Source organism: Podarcis erhardii (assembly GCF_964252035.2).
Source record: "Podarcis erhardii genome assembly, chromosome: 16".
Lineage (NCBI taxonomy): Eukaryota > Metazoa > Chordata > Lepidosauria > Squamata > Lacertidae > Podarcis > Podarcis erhardii.
The window spans coordinates 24,696,181-24,713,732 of NC_138514.1; the positions used below are offsets into that span (position 1 = coordinate 24,696,181).

The following is a 17,552-nucleotide window of genomic DNA, read 5'->3' on the forward strand; positions in this document are numbered from 1 at the left end:
GCTTAGCTTCAGTGAGGTTGGGTCTGTACCTGCAGACTGCATGTTCTGGGCAGACAGAAGTGGCAAAGACCAGTAGTTTCAAGACAGCTCCTTCCCAGAGTAGAATGAAACGATGTGGGGTGGGTGCCTTTTAAGTTACAGCACCCACCAACCCAATAATGGCCAGTCCACTATCTTCATCTACCAACATCCTGCCATGATTCACAACACTCTGGAATAAATTGGAGAAGGGGGGAGAATAACACTTCTGTGCAAACTTTTATTCCAGAGCCTGCAAAGTTCTCTGGTGCCGACTTCCTATCGCAGAGTCTGTGTTGTCTTGTGATTGTCTTTACAAGTCAATCCTACAAGGCTTCTTAAGTCTCTGGTTTCTTCTTCCTCCTCTTTTTCTTAAGAGGAAGGCACGGGTCTGCACCTACTTCACTGACAGTCTGGGAGAACTCTTGTGGGGAGCTAGGGGCACAAAAATGGTAGGTGTTAGCAAAGGTACAAGCAGCCCTCTATCCCCAGCTCTTCTAAGCCTTCCCTCTTCCTGAAGCTCCATGGCTCTGGCTTGCAAGTCCCACCACCTCTAGCCGGGTAAGCAAAAGGCATCACCAAGTTCCAGCCAAGCAGAAGGACTGAGTGGAGTGTGACCTTCGGAGGATCAAAAAGGCCTGGAGGACTGTGTATGCCCTGCTTCACACAATTGGAAGAATCAGCATGGCTGATCAAAGCAACCTGCAAAGGCCTGCTTGGCCGCCTTCTGCTAGGCTACATGGACTTATTTTGCATGCTGCTTAAATAGGAGCATGTAATTTAGTATAAAAGCAGGAGAACAGGGAGGGCTGTGTCTACACTAGAATCCTCAAAACTTTGGATTAGTGTTATGTTTCCCCACAAAAAAATTATGTTGCTGTTTTCACTCAAAGCAGTAAATAATGTGTGCGCCCCAGCACCAAATGCATATTTAATTACATTTTAACTTAAGTCATTTCAGTTTTTAAACAAAGGTACCCTCATTTTCCTATGTGATATAGAAAAGATCAGCCCACACAGCGTTTGCAGGAGGGTGTGGGGAAGCTCCAGGTAGCTTTGGAGGTTTGAAGCCAGAAATCCCACTGCGGCCCCTCTTGAGTGTTGTGCCTGGATCATGCCCCTCCAGTCCTTTCTCCAGCATAGTAGAAAGGGTAGCAAGTGCCCCACTCACCTGGGCCCAGAGGCTCCCGCCGGCTGCCTCTCCAAGACCGCCACGAAGAAGCCGTTTGTCAGTGTTTCCTTTGGGGAAGCCCTCAGGAAGCACTTTGCCTTGGCGCAAGTGGCCAAGCCCCGCTGGGACCAGGAAGGCAGGACTTCCGCCAGCCTGCAAGAAGAGGAAAGGCAAGACTGTGGGTGGCAAGCTCCCTTGTGGCCTCCCACTGGCAGTGGAATGGAAGCAGCAGGTAACACCCCACCCACTTTCAGTCTTGAGGAGGCACCTATCCTTAACTTTGTAAGAAATACAGGAGGTTGTACTGGGCTTGGCTGTGTCCGGAGAGGACAGTGATGCAGCAGGAGTCACCAAATGATTCTGGATGGAAGAAGTACAGGTTCCTGAGGCACTAGGCTAAACTCTATCCTGGGTTTTGACGCTCAAGGTGTGTGTTTTTAGGACACACCTTATTTTTATGGTAAGTTTTGTTTTTAATATAGGCAGCAACCATTTTAGGCGCATCCAATATGTGCACGACCAGAAGTGACCCAAAAACATCACAAAAAGGGGTGATTGCAGGCTTTCTCAATGGTGTTTCAAATATACACAATTTCGCTTAAACATGCAGTGCCTTGGAATGAACCCCCACGTAAATTGGGAGTTGCCTGTATTGTGTTTTAATGCTATAACCTGTGAAGGGAGTATGAATGATTAACTAACTAACTGGTGGCCCTTCTGGCCTCCACTCCTTTATTGACCTTGCATCCTCATTCCTATGTCCGAATGGTATTAGGTAAAGCCCTCCAGGACGGTGGCATAAGGCTGAACCGCCTTGGCCCCCAAGCCAGCTCTGTCAAACCTGCCTGTGTTTTGAGCCCTGCAGTCACCATTGCCCTCTGCCCAACCCCCTCCTCTCCGGTACCTGAACTCCTTTTCCCATTGCTTCAGCACATCCAGCACCACATCCTCATTCTCCTCCTGGTGCACTGAGCAGGTAGAGTAGACCAGGCGCTGGAGAGCAGGGAACTTCAGCGCATGAGCCAGCATCTTCCGCTGGAACCTGGACAGCGCCTGCAGGCGCTCGGGGAGGTTGGCATTCTCTTCCTCAACTGGCACCCGGCTGACCATTCCTGGGAACAAAGGTACATGAGGCAGATCCAGCCTTCCCTAACCTAGTGCTATAGGCTACAACTGCTCCAAGGCTGCAGGGTTGGGCTCTGCAGGTTAGGTTGGTGGTAGCTGGAGCGCAGCTTCCAGGCTGGGATCTGCCTGATAGCAACTGGCCCCCAGTCCTGAGCACACCTAATGGAAAGGCCCTGCCCTACAATAGGCAGCCTTTGCTATAGGGTTGGGCTGGAGCTCACAGTGCAGAAAATGTAGGAGTCCAGAGATTATTCAGCCCACCAGAGTCTCTATTATGGAAGTTTCCATAGGAAGCCTTTGGTATAAATTCATAAAGTGAACCCTGGTCAACTCCACCAGGCTTCACAAACTCTGGAGAGACCATCACTCACCCCATCGGGAAGAGGAAGGGCCAAAGGTATCCTTATCTAGACTTAAAATAAATAAATAAAAGCAAATGCATAATTCCCTGGCCAACATCCACCAATTTCTCTTCCTGGCTTAAGAGGGGCAGCAGATGATTGCCTAGGGCTCAGAGGCTACTTCTGTGGTACCAAGACTGAGTAGCCAAGCACTTGGGACCACCCCAGAGCAGTTACTGCCTCACTGATCTCTCAGCACGCAAAACCCTGACACCCCAGAGCACATTTGCTTGCACTTGTGCAAGACTAAAGCTGGAGTCCCACAGGATGGGAATATCTGCTCTCCAAGACCCTTCCCCTGCTCACCTGAGCCGCTGCACGAGGGATCCAGGAGGATGTATCTCACAGAGCTGTACTTGGGATCAGCAGGGTCAGTGGCTAAGAAGTCTTGGTGTGCCAGCTGGTAGCAGGTGGCCCCCGCTCTCACCAGCATGGTGCTCATTGTGGCCAGGCGCTTAGCATCCAGGTCAAAGGCAAAGATCTGCCTGTGCATTGAGAGTATGAAAAGCGCCGTGAGTGTTCACAGTCAGAAAGTCAGAGAGAGAGAGAAACCCAGAAGAAACACAGCAAGCATGTCAGGGAGGGCAGAATCCTCTTACAGAGAATTTGACACTCCTCACCCCCACCCTGCAAACCCCAGCCCAGTCTCCCTCTCCCATTGACTGAGCTTAGCAAATCATAACTCTCACTATGGCCAGCAGGACCCACCCCTGTCAAACTGGATGAAGCAGAGCCTATTCTCTCTACTGCTCCAGGTCCTCTAACTGGCACCATTGGCCATAAAAGGCAAGGCAAACCCTGGGAGCTAGAAGGTTAGTGGGGAGAGTAAACACAGGCACATAGGACTTATTGCCTCTCTCGAAACTCACTAAGGTCTAAGCCTAGAGTGGGATGGGGCAGTGTAGCCTTAGGGCTACAGGGTGCATCTCTCCCCACAAGTGCCAATTGCCCCAGCTGGGTCCCCAGATATCCCTCTTACCACTGAGGATCTACTTGGCTTCCCTGTACTTACCCCTTGTTCTTCAGGACAGCAGCAAGCTGACTGGTTTTGTTGCCGGGGGCAGCACAAGCATCAATGATGTGGGACCCCGGCAGGGGGTTCAAGAGGAAAGCAGGCAGGCAGCTGGCCTACAAGAGGAGCCAAATCAAAGCGGAACTTGAGACCTGCCTCTTCCAAACACTCCCTGGCCTCAGCAGGGGGTTCTTAGCACCCCACAAGCACATGTTAACCCTGGCAGCCTATTTTCACCCACACCTAGGGAGACAAGCAGGCAGACTGAATAGCACCCAAAAGCTGGTGTCTCCTTTGTAGACAAAACCCAGTAAGGGTACATTTACATTCTTGTCTTTTAAAGGGCACATCTGTCTCAAAGACGAGCATTCGCTGCATTGCATTCACCAGATTTCAGAAGCCCCACAAATGTGGTGAAAACAGAGTGAGCAACCAATATTTTTGTGATCTGATTTGGTATAAGGCAGAGTCCAATGTCCATGGAAACACAATTCCTGAAGGAACCCTGAAGCCACAGTTAGAAGAAAGCAGAAGTCTGTTTCAGGAACCCAGCACTTCCAGGGGCAACAGGTAGGAGGTTGCTGGGGCAAAAATGAACCTCCCCCACTTTCCTGTGCCACAGCTGGAGAACGCCACCCTTACCTTGTCCTGAAGAATTATGTGCCCAGCTGCATACAGCTGGTTCTCATGGAGGTCCGTCTGTGGAGCAAAGATGAGCAGCTCGGGAAGGTGGGGATCCAGCAGGAATTTCTTCCCCGACAAGGAGCTCACATCCTCCAGGCTGAAGGGAAATACAATGGGATGTGGAGTTAAGTTTGATTCCAGGTCCCCAACACCCACACAGCCCAGAGCCAGCTAGCTGTGCCCTCTCAAGGCAGGGAATCCATGCCAGAGAGAATCTGCCCACTAATGGAAAAAGCTCTTCCCCCTCCTCCAATTGGAGGGCTTTCAACTATCTGGAAGAGATCTGAGTAGGAACAGCAAGCAAATCTAGCCACGGTTTTGAGCCCATTGCTGGCTAGCAGGAGGACACCCTGAAAGTACCAGCTTCTCCCAAGATCACGCAGGGTCTGAGCAGGAGGGCAGGAATGTCAAGCTCACCTGGTTGCTTTACCCAGGTAAGAGTAGCCCTGGCGCTTGAAGTAGTCAACAACGTCACTCACACACGTCTTTAAGGTGTTCACTCGGACGTATCGCGGCACTCGAGGGGCTGGAAACAAACAAGGAACTTGGGATACTGAGTTCTCAAACTGAGATGCTGGTCTTCCTTCATCATCAACCATGAAGATTCCCACCCCCTTCCGCCCCTGTAGCCAGTCTTGAGGTGTAGAGACAGCAGTAATTCTGCAGTCTAAAAATTCTCCTATGTAAATAAAACTTGATAGACCAGGAGCCTCATCTTGCACCACTCAGATATGCACTTATCCAGGCTGTAGAGCTGCTCACTCTCAACGCCTGCTTCCCTGTCTCTCTGCCCCACTTCAAAGCACCTTTCCCTGGGAGTCAGCCCTAGTCAGAGCCTATGCATTTTCTCCCAAGAACAGCATTATGTTTGGGGAGATTCTGGAGAATATGCATTTTAGCAGCCATGAAATATTAAGATAGGTTCTTCCAGTGCAGTAGCCTAGATATCGGCAAGGCACCTCACGTCCAGCCACCTACCTTGGCCAGCCCCTCCTGCCGCCATCGGTGGCAGCAGATCTTCATTGCGGCTCACTTTCTTCTGGACTTTCAAGCGGGCTAGTTCGGCCTGCAGACGGGCACGATGCTTCAGCACCAGGACCTTGCCATGCCCGCCACCACGCAGGCCCTTGCCAAAGAGCAAGTCATACACCAACACCTGAAAAGGAAGGAGGGGGGCACCAGTGGGCGACAGCACGGGGCACTTGTTCTGGGCATGGGGGAGCCCAGGGGCTATGGCTGCAACTGCCCCTCATACTCACCTTTGCCAGGTGCGGCTGCAGCTTCTTCTCAGCACGGAGCAAGCCAGCAGCCTCCAATATAGAATCCAGCACAGGAGAATAGCGAAGGGTCTCTGAAACGAGGGCACAGAGCAGCCGGGGATTCTGGAAGAGGGGCAGGGATCATTGTCGCGAATGGAGCAAAGACTACCTGTGTTTTACAGCTAAGTGGGCACTTTACTCCAACCTCCCCCATGCTGTTGCTTCCAAGGTGCTTTGAACTACACCTCCCATCAGCCCCATGGCCATCCTTAGCCCCTGCTGGCTGGTACTGATGGAAAACAAAGTCCAAAACACTTGAAAGGTGCCAACTTGGGGGAGGGGCTGCTTTACTTGCTGCTATGACCACTTTGAGCACATGATTTAGGTAACAAGCCCTGGGGGACAGGGAATTCTATTTTAAAGTTTGGAAGGACCCCCCACACTGCACACACCTGAAATAATAATTTGATGGACAGCTGGGCTCTGCACTTTACCCCCAGAAACCCATGGCGCCTTCTGTAGTTGTTAGACTAGAGCTGCCATCATCCCTTGCAACTGGATGCACAGGCTGCAGGGGCTGATGGGAATTGGGAGTCCAGCAACATCGGGAAGGTCTCAGGTGCCCCCCCCCTTAACAGCTTAGCACAGCTTCTGCTTCTGCTGATCCCTCTCTTTTTCTATAATGGCTATGAGTTCAAACTATAAAATGCCTGCAGCTCAGCTTTTTCTTATTTTATTGCTTTAATTCAAGGTGCCATTTGCCTTTTTTTAAAGCTTGCTGCTCTTTATCTGTTCAACTCACCCGAGCATTTAAAAAGACTGCCAGAAAAACCCTGGGGAGTCACTGCTGCCAGTGTAGACTAGAAAATACTGTGTTAGGTGCATCAATGAACACCTGGATAGCTGAGCTAGTGGAGCATAGGATTCTTAATCTCAGGGTTGTAGGACTCTTATGGTCCCTTCTAACTCCAGGAATGGCCTGGCTTGATATAACAAAGTGGCTTTATATCCTCCTATAAAATACACCTGTTGGACCAGAGCAAAGTTGGTCCATTCCCCTACCTCATCAGGCTGCTTCCCCACAGTGGCCAATCTGATGCAGGGCCTGAGGGTGACGCCCCATTCTCTGACGTCATCCACTGGCTATTGACATCCCAAGACAGACAGCCCCCGCAGGTGGCGATTCCATTTGCACCATCGCAGTCGGCAGCAGCCTCCGACTCTGCCATAAATCTGCCTGAACCCGTTTGGTCTGACCTCCTTTCGCCAAGCTTGCCACTCCAATTTATGCAAATACATGCAAATACATGCAAATGTTTATTTCTACTCGCCTGGAATCGGCTCCCATAGACCAGGGTCTTGAGGGCACCCTCCCGGCGCTCCAGTCCGGCCAGGACCGAGGCAGCCGCGCTGTACAAGCCGGGCCCCACGGCGGAGCCACTCTTCCGCCCGCGTTCCCGCATGGCGCCAAGCTCTGAACGCGCATGCGCCAGGAAAGGGAGCCGCGCATGCTCGCGGGTGGGTTAGCGGAGATCTCGTAGAGCTGCGAATGTTAGACGTTCGTTGCTCGACGAGTTTCCGGGTTCGATGTGGCATTCTTCACAGCCGCCAGTGCTTCCCAAAAAAAATCATCGGAGAGAAATCAAAGGCTTCGGCAGCACGCCGGCTTCAAGTTCCACATCCCAATGCAGAACGATACGCAGTGTAACGCAATGGCACGTGTCTACTTGGAATAACGGGGCTCCATTGAGTTCAGTGGCTCTTACTCCCAGGGAAGTATGTGTAGGGCTGCAGCCTGAAAAGACTTGTACTGTATACCGCTTTCAGCCTCAAAAGGCTCAATAAGTGGCTCAATTATATAATCAGATTTCTTACCTGTGCCCCCGCCTTTACCATCAGGCCGCACATAGTTATAAGACAGGACCATAAAGCAAGAAAAGTGCAAAAACGATTATAAACAGTTCTATAGGTAGAACAATTGAGAACAATTCTGTGTATGAAAACTATTCCAACGGGGACAAAAAAGTCTCAAATAAAACCAGGCACAGGACTTGAAATTGCCTGCTGCCTTCCTAGGGAAGCAGGATAATCTAGGCAAAGTTGCAGCAGGCTGCCCCTCCCAAACAAGACTTTGGGGTTGAGCAACTGGAAGTCCCCCAGGCCCCTGCAGGAAGGAACTTGTCCCTTGGTGGGAATTGCTGACAGGGAGCAGCTCTCCTTAAGGTCCTCTGATCCCACTGCACACACATCTGTCAAAGGCAGAGCCAGTCCTGGCACAAGGCCCCCTTTCAAAGGGTCAGCACAACCAGGACCCTCAGCAGATAGCTGAGATTAAACTCTTTTTGAGGCAAGTTTCACCTTACCCAGGAGAGACAGAGACAGAGACCTATCTAGCTCCCACCAAACAGGGACCAGCCTAACACCTCTTGCTCCCCCTCCCATTACTCTCTCATTTACTTTTTGCAATTTTGGTGGCCATCAAGGAAACTTGGGGTTCACTGAACCCCGAGAGGCCAGCAAGGCTGCTTTTGTACAACTTTATTTCTCTTCTCAGGAACATCAACATTGGAGACTTCAAGTCTACCCTGCAACAATAAGGCTGGAAAAAAGTAATATCTGAGCCAGAAGTCTTATCTGTTGCCAGTTAGCGGGTAACCGTAAAGAAGTCTTTGGCACCTGATGGACAAATAAATGAGTGCCAGGCGTGGCCAGGCCAGGGTGTGTGGGGAGGAGAGCAAACCTTTTGCAAGGTGAACATTCAAGGTAAAGATGCAGACGCATGAATGTGTGGGTGTGCTGCTGACCTCTGATGTTCACAGTAACTGACTGGTGTGGCTCGCAGTTCCCGCTTGGGAGACACATGGATTGATTTGAGGGGAGAGAAGTAGTTGACTCTTTGCGGACAGGAGCATTTCCCCAAAAGGAAGGGTCTCTGAATCCCAAGCCTTGGCGTTTTCTAAGCCCTGTGATTACGGGTGAAGGGCAAGTGAGCCAGGAAGGTGGAAAGCAAAAGGCAACTGAGCTGTGGAAGGTAAGGATGCTCTCCTTGGTCAACACAGGTTGGTATCAATGGCTTGCCAGGGCTTCAGATGGGGCTTCTCCCTGTCCTACCTGGAGATGCCAATGGGGATTGAACCAGGGACAGGTACTCTGCCACTGAGCAAAGGTCCTTCCCCAAGGTTGATGGGAGTCATCAGAGACCCACCAACTCTGGAGGTCCACCATGGGTTCACCATCTCTGCACTTAAGGGGGTTACGATTCTGCTGTCACTCTTGCTTCTTCAACATCTTTTAACTGTCCCTCTTCCACCACTGAAGAAAACACACACTATTCCCCTCTCAGCTCTGTAATGCCCTTCCCAAGCAAATTTGTTGCATCTCCTTAAAAGAGTCAGAGAGCCCTGTAGCATTGCTGCCTGAAGGCTGGTGCCCCTGGGACTGCAGAGCTCATCTGATGTCTTCAAGCAAAGGAGACAGGTGCTGATCTCCTGGTAAGCATGGAATGACAGTTACCTGGATGCTGACCTTCCTTCCTCCCTGTTTTCATGACTCAGGAGCAAATACATTTCCCCCAGTCCCAGCCTTGTTATTTTGCTTTGCGTGTGCTCAGGGGCACTCTTACTTCTCCCTAAGATTGCATTGCTTCTTTACTTGTCATCTTATCGGTTCTTGTTCATTGCAGGAGGTCTGTTAATCAGGAGGAACAAGAATTGCTCTCATTTCCCCTTGCTCCCCACAACTGGAGTTTCCCACGACAGGGTGCTGGGCTTCCAGGACTAGGTTAAGAAAAGAAACTGGTGGGCAAAATGGCCAGGAAGATGAGCATCGACCAGCTGGAAGACCAGCTGCTCTGCCCCATTTGCCTGGAAGTCTTCAAAGAGCCCCTGATGCTCCAGTGTGGGCATTCATACTGCAAGATCTGTGTGGTCGCGCTTTCAGTTGACCTGGAGAGCCAGTTCCTTTGCCCAGTGTGCCGGAAGGCTGTGGACTGCAGCAGTTCCCCGCCCAACGTCAACCTGGCTCGTATCATTGAGGCGCTGCATGCTGCAGGCAGCTCAGATCCCAATGAAGAGTCCTGCCCTAATCACCACAACCCCCTCAGCCTCTTCTGTGAGCAAGACCAGGAGGTGATCTGTGGTCTCTGTGGCACCATCGGCACCCATCAGCACCATAAGGTCACCCCCATCTCGACCATCTACAGCCGGATGAAGGTAAGTGCTTGGATGGTGTGGGGGGAGTGACGTGGGGGGCTTAGGCAGAAGGTGGATCCCGAACAGATTCCTGGTGGACCACCAAATGCCTGCTGGTTGCCAATTTAGGTGGACCTTGGTCTAATCCAGCAAGGCAGCTTTCAGTGTCTTAATTTTTTATTAAAAAAAAAGAAGGGGAAGGGCTGTAGTTCAGTGGTAGAGCATCTACATTCATTGGTGAAAGGAAGCTCCATACCTTCTCTGGTGTAATATGGGGAAGGGCCACAGTGCCCCTGCCTTGCATGCTGAAGGTTTCAGCAACATGGCCATTGGTTGGGGGGTCTAGAACAGCCTCCCCCAGCCTGGTGCTTCATGTTGTGCTTTGGGCGCAGGTGTGTTCTGAAAAGGGGGTGTGGGGAATCACGTGTAGATCAGGTGCCTGTGATCAAGGGCAGCTAGAGTAAGCAATGAGCCACAAGGTTTGCCTTGAGGCAAACAATGAGCCTTGAAAATGGGAATGGAAAAGCAAAGCAAGGCTGTCCCCGCTCCTTTGAGTGTGCCTGTTACTAGGTAGGACAGAGATAAGCCAGAAGTGGTCAAATCTTTCCTGCCCACAAATGGGTGTGTCTGATTCTCAGTGGAGCCAGACTCTGGTGCTAGCATATGCCTATGCTAACAACGAGCTTGTGAATTGAAAGCCCTGACCTTGACCCCTGGCCTGACTCCACTTCCCAGATACCTGAACAGGTCGTGTGTGTGTGTGTGTGTGTGTGTGTGTGTGTGTGTATGTGTGTGTGTATGTGTGTGTGTGTGTAAAGCCTCTTCCCTGCCTGAGGAGACCCCCAAGAGCTTCTTTTGCCAAAGAAGGTGATTCTGGCCTAGGTGGATCAAAGGTCTGACCCAGCAGAAGGCAGCTTACATGTATCCTTTCCATATCTGAGTTGGTACCATATCTTTCCCTGGTACCTGGGGTGGAGGCTCCAGATGGTTGTAAGGGATGTATGGCCTAGAATCCCATCTTAAACAGAGACATAGGAGGCGGCATTATTCTGAGACTCAGAGCATTGGTCTAAGTTTAGTATTGCCCACCCCAGGGCTGGGAGGTTTTTTCAGTCTTCTAGGCAACCTTCTGAAGGGGCCAGGTGCTAGGTTGGTGGGTGGGGCAAGAGGCAAAAGTGGGCCGGGCAATGAATGTAAAAGTTACCTTGGCACTGTAGCCATGTTTCTACACGCAGTCACATGCCCCTCTCTGTCCTCTGTCCATGAGCAAAAGGTGTTAGTCGAGTTCAAGGACATATTTTCAGCTAGGCAAAAACACTCAAGGTGCAAAGCAGAGCCAGGAAGTACATGGCCTAGGAAGAAGGGGTGGGGCTTGGGAAGAGTTCCAAGGCCCAGGTGAGGTTCCTCACTCCTGGCACACACTGACTGGCAGCAGCTTTCAGTCAGGGAATCTTTCCCAGTCCCACTAGGAGATGTTGCCAGGGCTTGATCTAGAGACTTCTGCATTCAAAGCAGCTGTTTTGACCCCACTGACCTAGAACCATTCCCCTTTACATCAGCTGGACACTGTTGGAAACATAACGGCAAGCTGGACTCCCCTTGGCCTGATCCACTAAAGCTGTTTCTGTTTCCTCAGGAGAAGCTCTCTGCATGGATGACGGAGGTGCAGAAGCAAAAGGGGAGCTTGGATGAGCACGTCAGCAGGCTGATGAACAACAAGACGCGCATTGCGGTGGGTCCAGGGAATCAGACTATATGTTGCGTTCAGCACTGGGAACTGAGTTGTGAAAGTTAACATCCAGTTTCCAAAATGTTCAGGTTTCATTTCAAAATTAGATTTAAAAAACAAAACAAAACCTTAAATCTGAACCTTAACTCAAACTACTGAATGATTTTAAATATAATTTGATACCTCCTATATCCAACAGAATCTTCAATGATGAATGTTAAAAAGCAAACTTCTTAATCTTGCTGCCAAGGACACAGGGTCAAGCCAACTTGAAATGCAAGCTTTGCCACCAGCTTCTCCTACCAAAGAGCGCTGTGGCAGGCAGCCTCTTGGAAACAGCCCCAGAAGGCAGTTGCCAGAATTAAACCCATGCACACCTCAACTCAAATTAAGCCACGCCTCATTCTAATGTTCGTTGTGTTTCTGGATTCCCCCTCAGAACGAGTCCGATGTCTTCAAATGGGTGGTCCGGAAGCAGTTCCAGGAACTGCACAGGTACATCGATGAGGAGAAGGCTAGGTTCCTGGGGCGGATTGAGAGGGAGGCTGGCCAACTTATCGCCTCCATCGAAGTCCAGGTGAATCAGACAACAGACATCTTGCAGAAGCTGAAGGAGCTGGAGAATTCCCTGGAGAAACTCAACAACGAAGGCCAGTTGGATTTCATAAGGGTATGTCTGTCTGCCTGGTGCTGTCTGAGGCAGAAAATCAAATGGCCAACAATACCTTCTCTCTACCACACACTGATTCACATAGGGGAAAGTTCTACTCGAGGGTTTGGGGGTATAAAGAAGGTGCCCAGAGGGCTATAGGAGCTGTGGGGTCCATAAAAGCAGGGGTGCGCTACAGCCCCAATTCAGTTTGCCCACATTTTCCACCCCTTTCCCTGTGTCCTGCCTGTAAGCCTAAGGTTCTGTTATAGATGCTGTAGAAGAATAAGCTCACTAAGGCTTTCTTCATCTCTTGTTTTACAGAAATACAGATCTCTTCCCTCCAGGTATGTTGAAAGGGGAGGGGAGGAGAGAGAGAAAGTGTGTGTATGTGTGCACTGTGGAGTCAGGCCATGCTCCATGATCGCTCAGGGGGTCCATGGAATGGGCCAATGGTCAAAAAGTGACAAGGGATCCGATGCATGTCAATCATAGTCTCCCCAACCTCCACTCACCCCAAGATGCAACACGTATTCATTATCTTTCTCCCAGAGCAATTATTTAATGCCGCTTTCACAAACCTGGTGCCCACCTGTTGGTCTGAACCACAACTCCCAGCTGTGCTGTCTGGGGCTGAAGGGAATTGTAGTCCACAACCACTAAGCTATGCCCTCCTACTTTCCTGCAAATATGAGGGAGCCACTGCAGATCTTCAAGGTCAGAGTGCTTCCTCAGCAGCATCACACCAACAATTAAATTGGGGCCAGGTAGTTGGGAAGCTGTAGCAGATGATTAAGACTCAAGTATCCATTTTGAGAAAATCATGATGAAAATCAATATGCTGCCCTGCTCCCCCAGGTCTGAGCTCCCCCGCCAGCATCTGGCTGATGGTATTTTCAGCGCAGTCTCCTTTAAGCCCGACTTCCACCAAGATGACATCAAGATGATGGTGTGGAAGAGACTACTACGCAAAGTCCTCCCAGGTACAGCCTCTGTTGGAGAGGAAGCCAACAGGCTCCTTAGAGGTCTTAAAGCAGCCTTCCTCAAACTGGTGCTCTCCAGGCTCTGTGGAAAACAACTCCACAGAGCCATTGTATTGCATTTATAAACAGGTTTTAAAACAGCTTTAAGCGGTGCACAATATTTCTGCACATATAATAAAAATGTATGTGTCATCACACTGCAGTTCACTTGTCCCCAGACAGGTGACACTGCAAACTAGAGTGTTACAACAAGCTGGGCTCTCAGAGCTGCTGGGCCATCGCAGCAGCATCAGAGGGTGTTGTTGTTGTTGTTTAGTCGTTTAGTCGTGTCCGAATCTTCGTGACCCCATGGACCAGAGCACGCCAGGCACTTCTGTCTTCCACTGCCTCCCACAGTTTGGTCAGACTCATGTTTGTAGCTTCGAAGACACTATCCAACCATCTCGTCCTCTGTCGTGCCCTTCTCCTTGTGCCCTCCATCTAGTCCAATGCTGTAAAGAAAAATATTGCATCAGACGGTGAGGAGGACATAAATGAAAACGGAAGTGGGCAGTTGGGCAGCCCAGAGCAGAGCAGAGCAGCAGGCAGGTGGTCCAAGTAAGCTGTGAAGGTTTGTTGAGTCTAAGGGGAGGCGGTGGGTGGCTTTGGCAAGGTAAAAAGGGAGGAGGTAGCTTTAGTGAAGAGTAAAGGGATGGGTGGTTCCTTGTCATTGTAAAATGAATTATATTTACCTGTAAAAGGTGGATTGACCCCTGCTCAGGATCCCTCCTGATTTTCACCCCTTTTCTTAGCTCCAGAGATGCTGAAACTGGACCCAGTGAGTGCGCACCCCATCCTGGAGCTGTCCAAGGGAAACACCATGGTCCAGTGTGGGGTGTTCTTCCAGAGGCGAGGCAGCAACCCTGACCGCTTCGACTACAGCAACTGCATCCTGGGTAACAAGGGCTTCTCCTGGGGGAGGCACTACTGGGAGGTGATTGTGGGCCTCAAGAGCCACTGGCGTTTGGGCATCGTCAAAGCCACGGTCAGCCGCAAGGGCAAGCTGAACAAGAGCCCTGAGCATGGGGTGTGGCTAATCGGCCTGAAGGAGGGTAAGGTCTATGAGGCCTTCAACAACCCACGCGTGGTGCTACCGCTCTCAGCCCGCCCCCAGCGCATCGGGGTCTACTTGCACTACGAGAAGGGTGAGCTGACCTTCTACAATGCCGACAGCCCTGACGAACTGGTACCAATTTACACCTTTCAGGCAGAGTTCCAGGGCAAGCTGTACCCTATCCTGGACATGTGTTGGCATGAACGGGGCACCAACACATTGCCCATTGTCCTGCCTACGCCCACCATGCTGCAGGTCCAAGAAGATGATGGCCTCAATGCCCAGGAGCCCACCAAGTTGTAAGTGGGCAGTTCCTGCCTGCTGAGCTGCAGAGTGAGTGCCATGTTGCTGCAACTGCAGGGGAGAAAGGCACTAGCCACAGACTGCTCTGCTCCAAAGCATGACAAGCTGGACTAGAGAAACCCTGATCAAGGTGTAACTTGATTTGTATTCTCACAGGGGAACAGTCCCCACATATACAAGGTGGGGCATAGATTGGTGCCCAAATTATTAGACCTGGGACTTCCACCATGTTTGTGCAGGTGGATATTAGACTTTATATCAAACCGTTCCCAAAGGGTCAGGTTGGGTTCCCACGTCTCTGCGGATCTCATCACGAATACGGGGACGCCGCAGGGGTGTGTGTTGAGCCCGCTTTTATACACGCTCTATACAGCTGACTGTGCCCCCAAATACCCCAGTAATAAGATCATTAAGTTCGCAGATGATACAACGGTGGTTGGTTTAATTACGGCTGGAGAGGGGGAGACGACCTATAGGAAGGAAGTTGAGCAGTTGGGGGAGTGGTGGAGGAAAAACAACTTACTGCTTAACTTAAAGAAAACAAAAGAGATCATTGTGGATTTTAGGAAATGTAAATTGAATATTCAGCCACTTATTATTGAGGGGAAGTGCGTGGAACAGGTCTCAGTGTTTCGTTTTCTGGGAATGGAGTTGAGAGACGACCTAACCTGGGGAGAGAACAGCAAAGACCTGGTGAAGAGAGCACAGCAGAGGTTATATTTTCTGATAATCCTCTGGAAAAACAATCTCTCAAAGGACCTGTTGATGGCATTCTACCATTGCACTGTGGAGAGCCTACTAACTTATGGTCTGTGCATGTGGTTTGGGAGCTGCATGGCCAGGGAAAAAACAATGCTATCCAGGGTTGTAAAGACTGCAGAGAGAATTATTGGGTGCACTCTTCCCACCTTGGATCAAATCTATGCTGCCAGGTGCCATAAGAAAGCGGCAGAGATAGCACATGATAGTACGCACCCCGGAAATGATCTCTTTCAGCTTCTGCCTTCTGGAAGAAGGTATAGGGTTATAAAGGCCAGGACTAGCCGCCTGAAAAACAGTTTCTACGCTAATGCAATTCTGGTTCTAAACGCAGCATAAGGAGTCTCTGTAGTATAGTGTATTTTAAAATGGGATTTTAGAGTTTTTAGGGGTTTTTGAATGTTTTTATGTAGTTTTTTGTAGTTTTTATGTAGTTTTATGTAGTTTCGTGGTAGTTTTATGTAGGTTTTATGTAGTTTTATGTAGTTTTTCAATTTCATTGTTCCGCAAGGGACAATGACAATAAAGATATCGTATCGTATCGTATCGTGGGCTCCAGAGGTCTGTTTGAGAACCTTTTGCCTTCAGCTCAGCTGAAGGAGTCAGAACATAGCTGGTTAATCAAAGAGCCAAGTTAAGCATCTCAAGAGCAAGTGAGAGAGACAGCTCAATACCTTTTGGTGCCTGCTTTGAAGAAACCCAGTGATCCCCCAAGGAGGAGAACTTCCTTTTTTCTAGACGGCATGGTCCATGGATCAGTTCAGTCATTCTCCCTGCTAACTGTCCTTGATGGCACTCTCAATCTGTTCAACCAACTCACCTTGCCTCTGGGCTGCCTCTAGGAAACATGCCAGTTAATTGATGCTTAAACTTCAAAGGCCCATTGCTTCCCTCTCTGCCTTTTAGTCTTCTTCACCAGGAAGTTTAAAGGCTAGATTTCATACAGCTTCCTGACACATTGCTACAGTCGTCCTGCATTTGCCAATGCCATGGGGCCACATTAAAAAGAGGAGAAGATTAAAGGCTGAAACTGTCCTACCGATGTCTTTGAAAATGCTTTCCCATGACATCCCTTTGGTCTGCCGCAAATGCACTTTAGAGGTTGCACCAGAGCATTATGTTTAATCCGTTTTAAGGCACACTTTGCCAACATTGTGCCTTCAAGATTACTTGGGCTAAAACGCCACAGCCAACTCAGCTCTATTATGCCAGTGTTGATGGGAGTACAGACATACTGGTCAGGATTGATGGCACTAGTTTGGGGAAGGCTGGTTATGGGTTGCTCTTAAGCAGGGGTGGAGAAGCTGTAGCCTTCCAGGTGTTTCCAAACCATAGCTCCCATCTTCTCCAGCCATTGGCCAAGCTTGCTGAGGCTGGTGGAAGCTGTAGTTCAGTAGCAGCGGCAGCCCCATGGACTCCCCATGCCTGTTCTTAAATGTTCTATCCTCCTTAGTCTGAAGCTTCCCTCTCTACCACTTCCTTGAGCACCTAAAAAGTGAGCTTTAGAAAGATTAAGAATTGACAGTCCCTACCTGCAGGCTGAAAAGAACACAAGGAAAGGAGCCTAGAAATGGAAGAGGACCATTGAAGCAGTGGTTCCATCCATCCATCCAAGGAGCTTCAAGCAGCAAACATGAAGTTATCCAGATTTATGAAGTTAACCCAAAAAAGTTTACCCAAGGTGGCTGAATTGTCCAGTTGTTTTCATACTAGCTTTGCTTCCCATGCTTTTGTAACATGTTTGATCAAGGGCTTTTTAAAATTTTGTATGCAGCCTCTAGGCAGTGTAGAAGGAGTAAACAAATATTCCTGTTGCAATTAAAGACTATTGTGATGCAGCCACGGTGCAACCTGATACAGTAGCAGAATGGGAAATCCATTTTTATTCATCCTTCGGAAATACAGAGTTATTGCCAGCCTCCCGAGCTACCAAAGAGGGAGCAAATCCCACTGCTGGAAATGTCTGCTTTCTACTTGCAGTTCTTGTGCTTGTGCTCGAGGTGGGAAGAAGTCACTGAATGCACCACCATCCATTCATGCTATACTTGGGTTGCTGATCCAAAAGTCGGTGGTTCAAATCCCTGTCACAGGGTGAACTCCCATTGCTCTGTCCCAGTTCCTGCCAACCTAGTAGTTCGAAAGCAGGCCATAGAAAAATAGGTACCGCTGTGGTGGG

General features: G+C 49.9%; 2 protein-coding genes across 3 annotated transcripts; one reads left to right on the forward strand and one right to left on the reverse strand.

Annotated features, from left to right (window-relative positions):
* Window positions 1-239: 239 nt before the first annotated feature.
* On the reverse strand, window positions 240-17,023 carry NSUN5 (NOP2/Sun RNA methyltransferase 5). 2 transcript variants are annotated; one of them, XM_081843147.1, is made up of 10 exons: window positions 16,909-17,023; window positions 5,671-5,793; window positions 5,390-5,567; window positions 4,829-4,937; window positions 4,370-4,508; window positions 3,728-3,843; window positions 3,022-3,200; window positions 2,094-2,301; window positions 1,190-1,342; window positions 240-453 (listed from the first exon to the last, which is right to left on the reverse strand). In XM_081843147.1, the coding sequence occupies exons 1-10, from the start codon at window positions 16,984-16,986 to the stop codon at window positions 357-359; spliced, it is 1,380 nt and encodes a 459-aa protein (XP_081699273.1). In that variant the 5' UTR covers window positions 16,987-17,023; the 3' UTR covers window positions 240-356. The 2 variants fall into 2 exon arrangements, with proteins under 2 accessions (XP_081699273.1, XP_081699272.1); XM_081843146.1 differs by lacking the exon at window positions 16,909-17,023 and adding an exon at window positions 7,002-7,159.
* On the forward strand, window positions 7,277-14,796 carry TRIM50 (tripartite motif containing 50). Its single transcript, XM_081843145.1, has 7 exons — window positions 7,277-8,701; window positions 9,353-9,881; window positions 11,497-11,592; window positions 12,029-12,259; window positions 12,563-12,585; window positions 13,097-13,221; window positions 14,013-14,796. Exons 2-7 carry the CDS (start codon window positions 9,477-9,479, stop codon window positions 14,615-14,617), a joined length of 1,485 nt encoding a protein of 494 aa, XP_081699271.1. The 5' UTR covers window positions 7,277-8,701; window positions 9,353-9,476; the 3' UTR covers window positions 14,618-14,796.
* Window positions 17,024-17,552: the final 529 nt, after the last annotated feature.

Bases quoted from the DNA above. Each gene is read 5' to 3' on its own strand.
- NSUN5 (XM_081843146.1), bottom strand. From the start codon at position 7,133: ATGCGGGAACGCGGGCGGAAGAGTGGCTCCGCCGTGGGGCCCGGCTTG. The intron at 4,938-5,389 runs GTAGGTGGCTGG...GTTTGTTTCCAG, and splicing joins GGCAGGAGGGGCTGGCCAAG to CCCCTCGAGTGCCGCGATAC. The intron at 3,201-3,727 runs GTAAGTACAGGG...CTCAATGCACAG, and splicing joins GCTGTCCTGAAGAACAAGGG to GCAGATCTTTGCCTTTGACC.
- TRIM50 (XM_081843145.1), top strand. From the start codon at position 9,477: ATGGCCAGGAAGATGAGCATCGACCAGCTGGAAGACCAGCTGCTCTGC. The intron at 11,593-12,028 runs GTGGGTCCAGGG...ATTCCCCCTCAG, and splicing joins ACAACAAGACGCGCATTGCG to AACGAGTCCGATGTCTTCAA. The intron at 13,222-14,012 runs GTACAGCCTCTG...CCCTTTTCTTAG, and splicing joins ACTACGCAAAGTCCTCCCAG to CTCCAGAGATGCTGAAACTG.